Source organism: Nansenia antarctica (assembly GCF_963989245.1).
Source record: "Nansenia antarctica genome assembly, chromosome: 13".
Classification (NCBI taxonomy): Eukaryota; Metazoa; Chordata; class Actinopteri; order Argentiniformes; family Microstomatidae; genus Nansenia; species Nansenia antarctica.
The window spans coordinates 2,362,570-2,380,252 of NC_137683.1; the positions used below are offsets into that span (position 1 = coordinate 2,362,570).

The window sequence follows — 17,683 nt, forward strand, 5'->3', positions numbered from 1 at the left end:
AGGGAAAAGAAACAGATATCAAATCAAATTCATTATTATTTATTATTTATTTTTCTATTTTCAGTGAGTGTGTGGGCATGTGGTAACAATTAACCATTGAGGTGGCCAGGTGGCACATGTATTGGCCAATTAGCTCATGTAGTCTAATTTTGAATGGCAATGTTTTGAAATGGCAAACATGTGACTTTATGTCAGATTGTTGTGTGCAGAAAACCGTGTTCAGTGCATTTAAAAAGTGCCATTTTGAATAGCAAAATGTGTGTAAAGCAGAAAATGTGTTTAGAGTTTTGGAGACATGAGAAGAGGTTTTGCTCTCTGTGTGTCAGTAATAAATGTTATATTTGCAAGTTAGAGTTTAATTGATTTTTTGGGGAAATAATCAACACGCATGAGTGAGGGGGTACTTCTGGCATGGCAAAACAGCTCAAGGGGTACACAAGACAAAAAAGGTTGGGAACCACTGGTGTAGACTACATCCTGACCTGTAGCATGTAGACTACATCCCTCCTGACCTGTAGTGTAGACTACATCCTGACCTGTAGCATGTAGACTACATCCTGACCTGTAGTGTAGACTACATCCTGACCTGTAGTGTAGACTACATTCTGACCTGTAGCATGTAGACTACATCCCTCCATTCAACAGAATTCATAGTAACCACCCTGTAGTTATCCCGTTGCCCACATAGCTGCGATACTCAACTTTCCCTTCATGACTAGGGCTGCAACGATCAGTCGACATAATCGACGACGTCGATTATAAAAACTCGTCGACGTGGAATTTTAGTGTCGACTAATCGTATAATAAAAAATTGAAAATAAAACGTTTTTTATTTGTATTTTTTTTATTTGTATTTTTTTAAACGGGAGCCATGCAAGAATCAGCTGCGTAAGTTTTAGCTAACGTTGTTAGCCAACTGGCTAACGTTATATTGTTAGGGTCGTAATGTTTATGTTAGCTTTACTGTTACATGTTGGAAAACAACGTCTCATGGACAGGGCTGTACATGCTAGGAGCGTTTGTGCTATTAATTTATTTGCCCTGTGGCACGCGTGTGACAGACAGAGGCGCTTGTATGTAACGTTACGTAGCAGGGGTTTTCCATGTTGAAGCCAGGAGAACGCGAGATGAAATGAAGTGAGGGGTGGTCGCTATTAAAATACCAGGTAGTCATGGTGGATGATCATGAATGATGCTTGATAAGTGAATGCTATTTCAATTATGTTGAGTCCACCAGCGAGCTGTCTGTAAGATAAACAGCGCCAAGCGTAGCCTACTAACGTGAGCTGTCTGTAGTCTAGCCAGCAATGCTAGCTAGCCAATCAACTAGCTCTGTGAGCAGCTGTAGCTTGGCGTAACGTTAGGTTAGATAGCTAGTTAAGCCGGATTTATGCTTCTGCGTCGCCATTTACGCGCAGCGAAAAGCCACACGACTAATCGCGACTAATCGAAAAAATAATCGACAGATTAGTCGACTACCAAAATAATCGTTAGTTGCAGCCCTATTCATGACGCACACTTCGCTTTCAGATGTCTCCTGAAAATGACAGGTGTAAACGGGAAAAGACATATTGCAATCGGTGTACTTTAATGCAAGGTGTAAATGCCAGCTGGTCAGATCCGATTGTTATCAGATCATACGTCATCTAGATCAAAGGACGCCTGTTAATGCAAGGTGCCAATAGTAATATTCACGGGGGCGCCTGGGTGGCATGGCACACTAAGGCGCATGCCACGTAATCGCAGGGTCCCTGGTTCGACTCCGGCCATCGACCTATCCTGCATGTCATCCCTCGTCTCTCTCACCCACCCTTCCTGTCAATCTCTACTGTCTCTATCCTCCTCTCTCTCTCACCCATCCTTCCTGTCAATCTCTACTGTCTCTATCCTCCTCTCTCTCACCCATTCTTCCTGTCAATCTCTACTGTCTCTATCCTCCTCTCTCTCTCACCCATTCTTCCTGTCAATCTCTACTGTCTCTATCCTCCTCTCTCTCTCTCACCCATTCTTCCTGTCAATCTCTACTGTCTATCCTCCTCTCTCTCTCTCACCCATTCTTCCTGTCAATCTCTACTGTCTCTATCCTCCTCTCTCTCACCCATCCTTCCTGTCAATCTCTACTGTCTCTATCCTCCTCTCTCACCCATTCTTCCTGTCAATCTCTACTGTCTCTATCCTCCTCTCTCTCACCCATCCTTCATGTCAATCTCTACTGTCTATCCTCCTCTCTCTCACCCATCCTTCCTGTCAATCTCTACTGTCTCTATCCCCCCCTCTCTCTCTCTCACCCATCCTTCCTGTCAATCTCTACTGTCTCTATCCCAATAAAGCAGAAATGCCGTAAAAACGACAACAACAAAAAGTCATATTCACAGCGTTTCTAAAAATCTTCCAAGAAGTCTGATGGTTCTCCATTCTCAACTTGGCAGTGTGTGTCCAACTATCGATCATTCTCTCTGACTGTGAGATCTCTGCGACTAACTGTTGTGCTTTGTTGTCCCTGTTGCAGGGAAAGCTTGTATGGATTTAGTCTTGTAACGACTCCAATTTGGCCATGGCACCCCATTCCCCAGAGTGAAGCTTGCCCAGGCCCAGCCAATGTCCCCAATAAACCACTGGACACAACCGAGCAGGGCATGAATAATTTAGTTCTTCCCAAATTGGTTGAGTCAACTCCATTTACTTTGGTTTTGTTTTTCTCTCTTAAGGGCTGACTTCCAAAGTCATGTTTCTCTACAAAAACCTGCTTGCCAAAAGTTTTACTTTAATAAATAACTACTTCCATTTGGGCATTGTGTGTGTATGTGTGTGTGTGTGTGCAGAGTCTACCCAGCTGCTAAGTCAATTGGATGATTGTAAAATATGCATGCTCCTGGATGTGTGTTACTGTCACTGTGGTGTGTGTGGGTGTCACTGTGGTGTGTGTGGGTGTCACTGTGGTGTGTGCTACTGTCACTGTGGTGTGTGTGGGTGTCACTGTGGTGTGTGTTACACATGCCAACCCTCCCCCCTACACACCTACACATGCCAACCCTCCCCCCCTTCACACCTACACATACAGAGTAGTCTCTTCCTCTCTACAGCCGTAGTCTCTTCCTCTCTACAGAGGATCTGGTCAAAAGATCTCACTGACTCTTTCTTCTTCTGCTCCCTGTGTTCAATAAAGACACTATAAAGACACAAGTCAGGATTCCTGCGCTGGTGTTAAAAAGCCCTAAAGTCTAAATTCCAGCAACCCGGCTTACAAGGCCTAAAAAAAAAAAGTGCTAGGTCTTAAAAATTTGATTAGCAAGGAAATCAGTCCGAACATATCTATTACCGTATTGACCCGAATATAAGACGACCCTGATTATAAGACCCTTTTTCAATAATTATTTTTTGAAGACCAAATCAAGAAAATAATTTGATTTGTATTCACATTGAATGAAACAATGTAGGTTCTTTTTTATCATCTTGGGGTATGGGCATACAATCGTTAGGTTTTTCAGTCACGTATTCACACACCCTCCTGTCAATCACCTGGAAGAGGACGGCGATACGCTTTTCTCTGACTGTTACCATTCTTAAGCCCATCTTTTTGGGCTCGTCAACTTCTAATATTACACTCTGTCATATCATATTTCTAACATTACACTCTGTAATATCATATTTCTTGGCTGCTCGGCAGTTGATTGATGCCTCTGCTTCATTGACCACCATGGTCTTAAAATTGGCATCGCAACTCCTCTGTTGTTTGACCAACCACTTGAGCCACTTTTTTCGAGCTGGTCTGAGTGTGTCTCTGCGGTGTCTCTCCGTGTGTGTGAGTGTGTCTCCATCTCTCCAGGCACCCGTCATTGGGGTGTGTGTGAGGGGGAGAGACACGGTGGCTGCGTGGGGAACAGAACAGTCTTTAGTCTTTTGGCGCCATACGTTGTTGTGAATTAATACTGACGTGTAAAAGTCTAGGGTGAATATAAGACGATGCAACTTTTTCAGACTTTTTTCCGGGGAAAAAACCTGTCTTATATTCGGGTCAATACGGTAATTAATCAAGCTGGAACCAATATTTTATATAAATTATCCTTCAGACTTTTTTTTCTGTATGGCAGTGAAATCCCTCATTTCATCAGCTTGAGGATGAGAAACCATCATATGGTGTTGAGAATAGGTCTAAAATTCTATTCAAAGAGGTCTAAAAAAGGTGGTAAATTTGACTTGTAAATTTGACTTGTTGTCAGCTGTGAGGGTGGGTTCTGTTCACACTGGGCCTGCACAGGCAGTCCTGTAGTTTGAGCTTTTTATAGACACTCACACTGCAGCTTGTCTACAGTATATAAGCCTTGTTGAGTAAAATGTATTGGTATTTATGATTAATATGTTCTCTCTCTCTCTCCCTCTCTCATTCTCTCCCTCTCTCACTCTCTCACTCTCTCTTTCTCTCTTTCTCTCTCTCTTTCTCTCCTTCTCTCTCCCCCTCCCTCTCTCTCTCCTCTCTCCCTTTCTCTTTCTCTTTCTCTTTCTCTTTCTCTTTCTCTTTCTCTCTCTCTCTCTCTCTCTCTCTCTCCTTCTCTCTCCCTCTCCCTCTCTCTCTCCTTCTCTCTCCCTCTCTCTCTGTCTCTTTCTCTTTCTCTTTCTCTTTCTCTTTCTCTCTCTCTCTCTCTCTCTCTCTCTCTCTCTCTCTCTCTCTCTCTCTCTCTCTCTCCCTCTCCCTCTCTCTAGCCCGGGGTGAAGGTGCAGCAGGACATCCTGTCTGAGTTGGTGCGGCCCAGCATTGACTACGTCCGCCACAAAAAGTTCCGCTCGGGGAACTACCCATCGTCGCTTAGCAACGAGACAGACAGGCTGGTGCACTGGTGCCATGGCGCCCCAGGCTTGGTACACATGCTCATTATGGCCCACAAGGTGAGAGAGACCACCACCCCCCCCCCCTGCCCGGAGGCCCACTCCAGACTGCCACTGATTGTTGTGGAAGACTGCCAGACTATATAAAATAAATAAATAAAGGTTTTCAAATATTTGAAGTGTGCTGGGGAATTAGCTTTGCTTAGGGTGGACGTGCTAGGAATAGAATGTATTTGAAAATGCACTGAATACTTCTTTAACCCAATTTACCCCCCGAAGCAGTTCCACAGCTCTGAGCTATAGTCACATGATGAAAGAAGGAGCGGAGGGTGAGAGAGGGGGGTGTGGGGGTGAGAGAGGGGGGTGGGGGGGCTTTCTGCCACTCTGACATAATTGCATGGAAACACTCAGAGGAAGATGATTAAAACCTGCAGCCTGAGATCTCACAGCTCCTGAGGTCTCACAGCTCCTGCTGCATCTCAACCACGCCTCACCTCTGTGACAAATGTACAAGCCACAGTGGCTCTTAGTGGTTAGCAAGTGACACTGCACGGTCACTGGATCGCTCAAGGGTTGCTGTCACATTCTGATGTCTGACTGACTGAGGGGGTTTATTTCAACCCTACCTGGTAGTCATGTTAGTCCCCAGGGGGTGCGCCGCACTTGAAAGAGGTGTTCTTCTCTGTGCTGTTCATCACTGCTCAGCCTCCCTCCCCGTCCCTGTCTCTCTCTGTCTCTCTCTGTCTCTCCCTGTCTCTCTCTGTCTCTCCCTGTCTCTCTCTGTCTCTCTCTCTGTCTCTCTCTGTCTCTCTCTGTCTCTCCCTGTCTCTCTCTCTCCCTGTCTCTCTCTGTCTCTCTGTCTCTCTCTCTCCCTATCTCTCTCTCTCTGTCTCTCTCTGTCTCTCTCTGTCTCTCTCTGTCTCTCCCTGTCTCTCCCTGTCTCTCCCTGTCTCTCTCTGTCTCTCTCTGTCTCTCTCTGTCTCTCTCTGTCTCTCTCTCTCTCTGTCTCTCTCTGTCTCTCTCTGTCTCTCCCTGTCTCTCCCTGTCTCTCCCTGTCTCTCTCTGTCTCTCTCTCTCTCTCTCTCTGTCTCTCTCTGTCTCTCCCTGTCTCTCCCTGTCTCTCCCTGTCTCTCTCTGTCTCTCTCTGTCTCTCTCTCTCCCTGTCTCTCTCTGTCTCTCTCTCTCCCTGTCTCTCTCTGTCTCTCTCTCTCCCTGTCTCTCTCTCTCTCTCTCTGTCTCTCTCTGTCTCTCCCTGTCTCTCTCTCTCTCTCCCTGTCTCTCTCTGTCTCTCCCTGTCTCTCCCTGTCTCCAGCTGACCGCTGGGGGAGAGCGTGTCCTGAGGGATGTGTGGAGAATTGAGCATGTGTCTGAGTTTTCACCCTGCCGTGTTAAACGTTTCTTCTCTGACAAATGACACGGCACCTTTCATCAGTCTTACCCTGAGACACACACACACACTTGTTTGTTGGCCCGACCGATATTGTACGTCATGTAGGGGCTTTAAATACAACACTTTTTGTTACATTTTTATTTAGCCTTTATTTAACCAGGATGTCCCTTGAGATTAAAAAAGGAACTTTTCAATCAGCAGTCATACAGTCATACAGTCCTTTCACACCCCTAACCACTAAACTCACATGGGAGGGCTGACACAGCCAGCTACTGTCCACCTTACCTCTCCAGCCTTCTGTCTGTGTGAGGGAGATGCAGGGGGGCTCTTAACAAACACACACACACACACAGTCACTCTCTCTCTCTGTCATGTGGCAGGTGTTTAAGGAGGAGAAGTACCTGAAGGATGCGGTGGAGTGCGGGGAGGTGATCTGGCAGCGAGGCCTGCTGAGGAAGGGCTACGGCATCTGCCACGGCACGGCGGGCAACGCCTACTGCTTCCTGTCTCTCTACCAGCTCACCCAGGAGAAGAAGCACCTGTACCGCGCCTGCAGGGTGGGCTGGCTGCACGCCATGCTACTGGCTCCTTTTGTGTGTGTGTGTGTGTGTGTGTGTGTGTGCGCATGCTACTGATGATCATCCTTTTAAGGATTATGCATAAACAATTTTAGTGTCGTGTGTGCATGTCCTATTCTTTTAATACGACACCTAAGTCTGCATAGAATGTTCCATGTGTTCACATCAGTGCTCTTCTCTCCTCCATGTGTCCAGTTTGCTGAGTGGTGCCTCGACTACGGAACACATGGATGCAGGATTCCAGACAGACCCTACTCTCTGTTTGAAGGTACAACTCTTTATTCCAGCCTTTTAACGGGACAAATGACATCAAATACCTCCTCTCAGTCAATACAGCGCATAATAAGTGCATGTATTTTGCTATAGTTTATGTGGAGCCTGAGCCAATGGAAAACTCAGACTTGGCTTTTAAGTATGTCTGGCTGCTATTGAATAAGGACCGATTACCAGCAGAGCTCAGTCGCCGCTCCTTACAGCTGATGCTGGTTTATCATCTGGAGCAGATTGCTTCCAACAGCTTTAAAAGCTGTAATAGGTAATGAAGGAACAACAAAATAAGTGAGAGTCAGTGCCCAAATGTCTATCTATTCATGCAGTAGTTTGAGTTAAGCCTGCCTCTGTCACAAAGGTGAGAGAGAGAGAGAGAGAGAGAGAGAGAGAGAGAGAGAGAGAGAGAGAGAGAGAGAGAGAGAGAGAGAGAGAGAGAGAGAGAGAGAGAGAGAGAGAGAGAGAGAGAGAGAGAGAGAGAGAGAGAGAGAGAGAGAGAGAGAGAGAGAGAGAGAGAGAGAGAGAGAGAATACAGTATCAGAGGGTTGTGGAAGCGCATTATTAACCATCATTTGTGTCAGCGTGACTCATCCCTGGCTCATGGTTTGTTATAGGAGGGAGGACAGCTGAGGCTCTGTCTGCTCTATAATGAGATGTGAGGAGCTCTGCTCTCCCATTGTTATTAGAGAACTGAGATCAGGATAATACCTCTGACATTTGCTAATAAAACTGAGACGTGGCAAGCATGTTGAGAACCCAGAGATGATAGATATGGAACATGTTGTAGCAGGACTGAGAGGTTCAATCTGGAATATCTGGAGAACAGAATTGAGATATGATGAAAGTAATAGATCACATGACAGATATGGAGTACGTGAGAGAACACTAGCTGCTGATGTTAGGACTGTATACAGTATACCAGCTTGTCCCCCCCCCCCCGTTTGCTGCACAAACACACACACACAGTCACCCACGCACGCATGTCCACACACACACACACACACACACACACACACACACACACAGTCAACGCTTGTGATCTAAAACTGGTGTTCTTGTCCACACAGGTATGGCGGGGGCCATCCACTACCTTTCAGAACTGGCCCAGCCCAACACTTCTTGCTTCCCTGCCTTTGAACTTTGACCTGCGTCTTTGCGGTAGATGACTTTGGGTTTCCCCTCGGATTTCCTACATTTGGAGAGAGTGGGCGCTCTAAAGGAGAGAGTGGGCGCTCTAAAGGAGAGAGTGGGCGCTCTAAAGGAGAGAGTGGGCGCTCTAAAGGGCTGTAGGCTGAGGAAGGGGGGCGTGGAATGGTGGCCACCAGGGGGTCTCTGGACGGTGTGTCAGACCCTCGGCCCAGAGCCCCCCCCTGGCCCCCACCCTGCAGGCATGGACACAAGAAATTCCCCAAACCCTCGGCCTTAAACTCTGTCAATACCACCTGTGCGTGTGCGTGTGCGTGTGCGCGTCTGTGCGAGCGTGTGTGTAGCTGGGAGTCTTCTTTGCTATGTTGGATTTGTTGTGTATGACGATGGAAAGATGTTATTTTTGTTCCATAAATGGGTGTCTGCCTCTGCATGCTTGTCCTGACTCTCTGATGACACCTCATACTGTACCTGGTATGTTACGACCTGGTCCTCCCAGACCGCATGTGTTAACTAAGCCCCCTCCCTCCCTTACCTTACTCTACCCTCCCTCCTTTAACCCTCCCTCCCTTACCTTACCATACCTTACTCTTCCCTCCCTCCTTTAACCCTCCCTCCCTTACCTTACCATACCTTACTCTACCCTCCCTCCCTCCCTTAACCCTCCCTCCCTCCCATACCTTACTCTACCCTCCCCTCCCTCCCTTAACCCTCCATCCCATACCTTACTCTACCCTCCCCTCCCTCCTTTAACCCTCCCTCCCATACCTTATTCTACCCTCCCCTCCCTCCATCCCATTCCTTACTCTACCCTCCCCTCCCTCCCGTACCTTCCCTCCATCCCATACCTTACCATTCCTTCCTCTACCCTACCTTACCCCTCCCTCCCGTACCCTCCCCTGCCCAATCCCACTGTCGGCTCTGTTATTGTTGTCTTTGCATGAGGACGTCAGAACCCTGTATTAGCCTTGGAATGTGCCCGCCTTCTTCTGTCTAAATGTCAATATGTATCAGTCTGTATGTAACAGTCAAGTAACCCCAATCCATGTTATGTGTGGTTGTTCTCTTTGTATGTCAACTGTATTACTGTCCCATTTGGATATTGTGTGTGTGTGAGTGACACTGGAAAAGGTCAAGTTGTAACATCAAAGTCCTCTCTTCAACACGCACGCCACACGCGCGTGAGGACTTTGATGTTCCAGTTAATGCTACAACTTGACCTTTCCCAGTGAGTCTGGTGTCTCTCAGGAGAACAGTGTAACACATGAATGTTGTACATTGTACCAGGGCTTCAGTTGAAGGATTACGAACGTCTTCAATAAAATATATTCACCTGCTGTCTGACTCTGTTGCTTCCAGAGCAGTTTGATGCTTCTAAAGGTTTGAAATGATTAAACATCAAGTGCAACACAGGAAATGAATGTGTCGTTCAGTTGAAGGCTCGCTGTTCAAGGCCCAGTGTGAGAGTTATGGAAGCTGTAATTATATACCTATAGGGTCAGCACCACATTAGGACTGCCGTTGCCTTGAGTTGTATGTTCTGTTAGAGAGTAGAGAGCCTAGGATGACAGAGTTGTTCTGTTAAAGAGTACCGTATTTTCCGGACTATAAGTCACACTTTTTTTCATAGTTTGGCTGGTATAGTCAGGTGCGACTTATATATAAAAATATATATAATTTCATACTGACTGACATGGACCAAGGAGTAAGCATTACCGTCTACAGCCACGAGAGGGCGCTCTGGGCTTGTGCCTCTCCGGTACCACTGAAGAAATGAATTAAAGCTTGGTGAACTTGCTTAACGGTAACTTGCTTGTTGGACTCGCTGGATTGTTATGTTAATTTAGTTTATTCAGCCTCCCAGGTATGTTCTTTATGCTATTGTGTAGCTGAATAACTGTTAATGTGTTACGTTAACATACCGGACACCTATTCAGCCTGTTGTTCTGTGTGCTATTTTGTAGTTGAATAACTTGCCTAAATCTCTGTTCTTGGTCTTGGAATTTGTGAAATAAATTTCTAAATAAATGCGACTTATAGTCCAGTACGACTTATATATGTTTTTTTCCTCTTCATGATGCATTTTTTGACTGATGCGACTTATAGTCCGGAGCGACTTAAGCCCAATGCACACGGCGTGCGATTTTGTCGCACGACAACATTCGATTCTCAATTCACACCACCGAAGTGTGTGGGTGTGAATGGAGAATCGAATGTTGTCGTGCGACAATATCGCATCGCCTAGGATGACAGAGTTGGAGGTGCAGTACTGCAGTCATCCACAGTGGTACTCAAGTTCAGTTGTAAACGTTGTTGCGTCCCTCATCCTGGTATATGCGTACGGGCATGGGCGTCACCACCATATATTTGGGGGGGGACGTGTCCCCCCCACCTTTGAAACAAGGTCGTTTGGACCCCCCCACATTTGCCATCAAAAATATGTTGCATGACTGGTCAGCGTTATTTTCATTGCTTCACAATCAAATCCGTTCCACTTTATGAGTAGGGGATTGCCCATATCCAGAAATCCACTCCGCGTTTTACTTCTGTTTTTAACACGGCAGCAGCAGCATCAGACACGCACGCAGATTCAAAACATTCAGACTGAGGCAAGACGATATTTAGATCATCCACCAAGATGGATATAAGGACATTTTTTTCTAAGAAGAGAAAAGTAAGTCAAAGTCATCCAAGTTTTCCCGTGAGTGGCCAAACAGCAACATTGCGTTCTCCCAAGGTCAAACACAGCCAGCTTTTCTGATAAGAATGTTAGCACCTTATGAGACATTCTCTGTATTAGCAATAGAATTAGCATAGCCTACTAGCAACCAAATACGAGCTAGATCAGCTATATGGCACTAGCAGTTTTGTTAGGCATTACTAGTGCGGTTAGACATGTTTAAATGCAGAACAGACACAGGCGAAATGTCATCAAAAGCACAGAATGGCGACAAACACCTCACAGTGCTTACCTGTCCTGTCATTATTGCATCTCCTGCCCGTGTTCATTGCCCTGAGCATTTGCACTATTTAATTTGGCCATTGCACCCACCCAAAGAATCAATTTTGCATCTGATTGCTTGAGCTAGGGTTAAAAAAGAAGAAGAAAACACCTGTTCCATTTATTTTTCTATTTCTAAAATGCTTGTGATTGTATTTTTTGTATTGATGATTGTATTTCTATGTCAAATGTTCTATTAGAGAAAAACAATATGAACAAGTGCTCAATGCATCCCCATTTCTCCTGCTATAGGTGGTTGAGAGTGAGAGTGAGTCAGAGGTAGGGGCAGCTAAGGAAAATTTAGCATTGCTTATTATTATTAAATATTATTATTATTATTAATAATATTAATAATAATAATATTTTCACAATCTTCTAATGCCCAGTCCCTCAGTCTATACCAACTTTTGCAAAGGCATAATTTAGCATGCCTGAAAGCATGAAAGTTTACTGTGAATTATGAAAATTGATAATCTAATTAAATGAATGGACAATTTCATTCTTATTTTAATTTCTAGGAACAGGAGACATTAGATACGGAAGAGAGAGGGGGAAACATTGAGAATGAAGAGAGAGAGAGACCCATTCTGATGGAGATGCAAGAGAGAGGGATGTTGAAAGAGAGGAGGGTGAGAGAAGCCAGTCTGAGAGAGACGAGGGTGAGAGGAGCCAGCCTGAGAGAGAGGAGGGTGAGAGGAGCCAGCCTGAGAAAGAGGAGGGTGAGAGGAGCCAGCCTGAGAGAGACGAGGGAGAGGATGTGTACCACAAGGCAAATCAACCTGACCCGAGAGTCATTCCACCCCAACGTCTGCTGAACAAGACTCTTACCTTTCAGGAAAAATGGTTTAGGGACTTTCCTTGGGTTCATTGTGTGCCAAATGCTGGGGGCGTGTTTTGTTTCTATTGTAAAGAAGCATTCAAAAGGCAGGCAAGCCCTCTTGCGAAAAATGTGGATCTAGCCTTTGTGGTTTCTGGTTTTAAAAACTGGAAAAAGGCCATTGAAAAATTTCGAGCCCATGAAAATAGTCATGCACACAAAGTTGCTGTTACAACTCACACACACCTTCACAGGACAATAGAAACACAGTTATCATCAGTTAAGATGCAGCAGCAAAGAGAGGCCAGATCTTGTTTGCTGAAAATAATGCAATCAGTTCGTTTACTTGCCCGTCAGGGTCTAGCATTACGTGGACATGAGAGTGATGGGGGAAACTTTGTTCAGCTACTGAAGCTTAGAACAGGGGATGATGAGGTTCTAAAGCGTTGGCTCAGTAAGGTTTGTCACCATTACACAAGTCCAGAAATGCAGAATGAGATGCTAACTATTATGGGCAACTCCGTTCTGAGAAATATATCAAAGGAAATACATGAGGTGTCCACACTCATGTACTCCATCATAATTGATGAAGTACAAGATTTGTCTGGGAATGAACAAGAGGCCATATGCCTACGCTATGTAGATAGTGATTTGCTACCTCATGAGGAGTTTTTGGGCCTCTATCAAGTCTCCTCAACAACAGGGAAAGAGTTGGCTCGGATGGCAACTGATGTCCTCCTTCGATTGAACCTGCCCTTATCCTGCCTTCGCGGGCAGAGCTATGATGGGGCAGCCAATATGGCAGGTGGAGCTAAAGGCGTTCAGGCAGTCATAAAAGAAACACAACCTCTTGCTCTCTACGTTCATTGTGGTCCTCATTGCATTAATCTGGTGACTCAGACAGCCTGTAGCACAAGCACTATTGTGTCTGATGCGCTGGATTTAGTCCACAAACTTGGCAATCTGTACCATCTATCTGGGAAATACAAAACAATATTTAAGGAGGTTGCCCAGTCGGAAGCAGGGAGTTTCAGAACTCTGAGGCCCCTCTGCCCCACACGATGGCTCATGAGGGTGGTAGCTATCCAGGCAGTTGTAGACCAATACGAAAATATTTTGGTCAGTCTTGAGGAAATGGCACATGGCTCCTCTGACACTTGCATAACTGCAAGAGGGCTTCTGGAGAGGTTTCAGAAGGGGCAGGTTTTGCTTAGCCTGATTATGGCCCTTGAAGTTCTAAAAGAACTTGAATGTCTCAACCGCTCCCTTCAAAGCAAGACAGTAAGTGTCTCAGGGATGCTGGCTGCGGTTGATTGTGTGAAAAACACAATTCGGGTAAAGAGATGTGATGAAAAATGTCATCAGATATACACCAAAGCCTGTGACATGATCCAGGAGTTGGACATAGAGGCTATCCAGACTCCTCATATCCGGAGACCCCCAAAGCGCTTCACAGGAAATGCACCAGCATTTAGGCCTACCTCCCCTGAGGAATTCTACAGGATAGAATTCTTCAAAATGCTGGATGTAGTGGAGATCCAGTTGACAAGGCGCTTTGACCAAAGCAGCTTCGAAACACTCAGTCTACTGGAAAGAGTGTTAATAACTGGAAAGGTGGAGGATGTGGATGTGGTCCGTTCGTACCCAGAACTAGACCGTCATTCATTGGAGGTACAGCTAGCCATGTTCAAACTTCAGTATCCCTGCAGCACAGTCAGTGAAGTGGTGGATACACTGAGAGCTATGCTGCCAGAGGTTCGAGGTCTGTTCACTCAAGTAGAGGTGTTGGTCAGGCTTCTTCTTGTTGTGCCATGCTCCTCAGCAGAGGCTGAGAGAAGTTTTAGTGCCTTAAGAAGGCTCAAGACGTGGCTGCGCTCTTCAATGTCTCAAAAGCGCTTGAACAATGTGGCTGTTTGCCACATCCACCATGAGCATCTTGACAAACTTGACTTAAAGGAGATTTGCCAGTCATTTGTGTCTGCAAATGACAAAAGAGGTCACACTTTTGGAGCCTTTGTATGATGTCTTATGTTCTAATTGTAGAAATCCTGCTGTATGCATGGTACAGATAATAGAGGAGAAATATGATTATAGGAGGAGATATGGAACATTTAATGAAAGGACAAAAAAGGGGAATCTTTGAAATGTTGGGGAAATAATGGAGTAAAAGCAAGTCTTTAACAGGTTGTATTGAGTTATAGTTGAATGTTCTGCAATGCACTGAAGAGGGCTAAGTTTGATTGTAATAGGCTCTGAGTAGCCTAGGTACATATTTTATGTTTCCTCATAACTTTTTTTTCAATTTGTTGACTCAAAGTTACCTCATTCTTTTCTAATTCACTCTTTGATTCTTTTTGAATCTTCATATTTAATAAAGTACCTAAAAAGTGCCAAGTGTCAGTGTCAGGCCTCTGTGAGTTAAACCAAAACATAATAGTAGTCAGTAATTGCAGACCATGCCAGCTCCAAGGAAAAACAAAGAAAGAGGGAGATTATTTTGGGTGTAAAACGCACCAGAATGCAGGAAATTGAATCTACTATTTAAAAAAATTCGGGGGGAGGACCCCCAGACCCCCCGAAAAATAAGTGTCCCCCCCACATTCAAAAAGCTGCTGACGCCCATGCGTACTGGTTAGTATAGTATGTACCGTACCTATATCCTAAGGGTTCTCCTGTCGTGGTGTTTTGTGTTCCTGTCTATGTCTCCTCCTCTTACTCTCATTCAATACAGGTGTCCGTCCACGTTTGGCCTGTCATTCCCATCCCTCATCATTCTCACACCTGTTCCGGACCAATCGTCCGTCCGTCCGTCCGTCTGTCTGTTTAAAGCCCCCCCCCGTCCTCTGTTCGAGAGTTTTGTTTGGTGTCTATTGTTGAAAGTGGATTAGCCAAGCCACATACATTGGTAGATGTTTCTTGTTCTGGTTCAAAACTATCCAGGGTTTAGGGCCAGCCTCACAGACAAGCCTAGTCCGCTTAAATCACACTTGCAATGAAAAGATCTCCATTGAGGATGCTTTTTACTCTAGGGCCTTATCTGTGAAACCGGCCGACAGTTTTTTGTTTTACTGTTTTCTTGTTCTGGGGCCGATTCCTAGAAGGCTGATTAAATCAAATCCGGCGATAATCTTCTAATCAGCGATAATTTCAGTTTGCGTTCGGTTCCATCAATGTGGCTCAAATAATTTGCTGCTTGGTTGCTATGCAACCAATCCTTCTGAACAAACCTGGTGATGTCTCACCGTCGGAAACTACATCCCGAACGACAGTTCCGTCAAGTGTCTTTTAGTAAATATTAGTTCCCACTTTTTACGAGATAGATAGATAGATAGTTTGACTGTGTGATAGATAGATAATTTGATATTTTGAAAGTGTGATCGATAGATAGATAGATAGATAGTTTGATTGTGTGATAGATAACTTGATATTTTGAAAGTGTGATAGATAGATAGATAAATAAAAAAGTGTAAAAAAAAATGAAAAAAAAAATAGTGTCTACCAACTTGCATTGCCATCATCACAGCGGTGTGTTTGGCGCAGGGTTTAAGGTAGCCAGCTAGAGGTCCGAAGGTTGGTTGATACTTGATTTAATTTAATGTTTTTTTTTTACATTTAACCGAAGCCTTCATGCAAATCGATTTACAATATATATATATATATATATATATATATATATATATATATATATATATATATCTGTCTAAGTGAATCGTCTATCCATCAGTAATCATAAGAAAAAATAACCTATGCCAAATCCAGGGTCCAGTTAGAAGAACATCATTTACTACTCAGAAAGGCTTCAAACACCATTGTAATCGTAATAGCCTACATACTTTTTTAGATGAGATTTTAGATTAGATTCAGACAACGAAATGCAGTAAAAAGTGTGTCAGAAGAGGGATTTGAACCACCGTCTTAAAAAGACGAATTATTAATACCATGGCAGCGGTCAATACCACTATGATATACTATATACCGATATACTAATCAACGTACGTGGAATAGCCCCCTGGTTTAAAACTATACATGGTATATTATTTAGTTTTTGTTATTGACATGCAGGGACAAGGAGATGGGTAAGCTGCCCATTCGCACCACATAGCCGGGTCTTTGTTTTAAACATTAGGATAGGAGTAGTGTTGATAGTAGATGGTGAGATAGCGAGGGTTTGGGTTAGGGACTTTCTTTTAATAAGTTATTTTCTTTGGCACCGTTCACAGTCCCCTTTGTTCCCTTGGCGATCATTTGTTCATACAATAAATATTCTTGCATTTTAGTCTTGGTTTCATAGCGTTTGTGTTGCAACACACCTACATTCAGCAGGCTCGCTGCATCATGTTAGGCCATGATTTTACTGTAGAACATTAGGTACACAAGTTAACGAGAGGAAATGTGGCTTTTAGCGGTTGTAGGAATAACACAAGCTAAGAACAGTACTGCTGTATGGTTGACGTTGGAGGGAAAGAATAATCCAGTACTGTTAATAGATATTGACTTAACAGAAGAGTTATGTGGATGTGGAATTTTATTATGATCTCATGGATGGATTCTGTAGTAACATAAAAGGAGAGAACCAGACAACAGTGAAAGTGAATCCTAACTCTACCTCTACAAGTTATTTCTTCAACCATCTGTCAGTTGCATAGTAAGTAATATTGCAACAAACAAAAAACATGACATATACAGTATTAGTTAAATGTATGCACAACACCAAACAGTTACACTCACCATAGATTAGATCTGCTTCCTTGTTTCTGCTCTACAATAGTGTCCTTTTACCTAAACCTCCAACTACCTTCACACACGTCAACGCAACAGAGAGACATGATTGTATAACTTACAGTTGGAACCTCAAGTCTGTTGGGTTAGTTGGTTCTTTTATAATCAACATATATTTGAGAGAGTGAATATTGAACAATAGCCTGAAACCAGTCAGAATCTTGCTCCATATCACTATCATTATTTGATTTACCATACTCATTTGGAAATAGAGTAAAGTTCTGTCTGGTACCAAGCTAAACCAAATAATAGCCAGCAAAGAAGAGACCCCGGCTATACTGGGGAGTTTTCACATTATTTAGATCCTGGAGCCTTTGAGCACGTCATCAGCCTTATGATATGCATTCACTGAACACTTTATTAGGAACACTATACTAATACTGGGTAGGGCCTCCCTTTGCTCTCAAAACAGCCTCAAAAGATGTTGGAAACATTCCTTTGAGATTCTGGTCCACGATGACATGATTGCATCACGCAATTCCTGCAGATTTGTCAGGTGCACTTTCAAGCTGTGAATCTCCCGTTCAACCACATCCCAAAAGTGTTCTATTGTATTCAGATCCGGTGACTGGGAAGGCCACTGAAGAACACATTGTCATGTTCATGAAACCAGTTTGAGACGACTTTTGCTTTGTGACATGGTGCATTATCATGCTGGAAGTAGCCATTAGAAGATGGGAACATTGTGGCCATGAAGGGATGCACATGTCAGCAACAATACTCAAATAGGCTGTGGCGTTCAATCAATGATTGATTGGTATTAATAGGCCCAAAGTGTGCCAAGAAAACATTCCCCACACCATTACACCACCTCTACCAGCTTGGACAGGTGTAGAGGTGTTCCTAATAAAGTGTTAGGTGAGTGTACATGTACATGTAAA

The 17,683-nt window shown here is 44.3% G+C and overlaps 1 protein-coding gene across 1 annotated transcript in view; it reads left to right on the plus strand.

The window, feature by feature from the left end:
- Window positions 1-9,510, plus strand: part of lancl2 (LanC lantibiotic synthetase component C-like 2 (bacterial)) — a gene marked incomplete at its 5' end in the record, with an annotated part of 64,847 nt that extends 55,337 nt beyond the window's left edge. The window contains 4 exons of the mRNA XM_080543841.1: window positions 4,702-4,884; window positions 6,595-6,771; window positions 6,988-7,060; window positions 8,127-9,510. Coding sequence (XP_080399967.1) covers window positions 4,702-4,884; window positions 6,595-6,771; window positions 6,988-7,060; window positions 8,127-8,203 — 510 coding nt within the window. The 3' untranslated portion in view covers window positions 8,204-9,510. The remainder of the gene's footprint in view (window positions 1-4,701; window positions 4,885-6,594; window positions 6,772-6,987; window positions 7,061-8,126) is intronic.
- Between the last annotated feature and the right edge of the window lie 8,173 nt (window positions 9,511-17,683).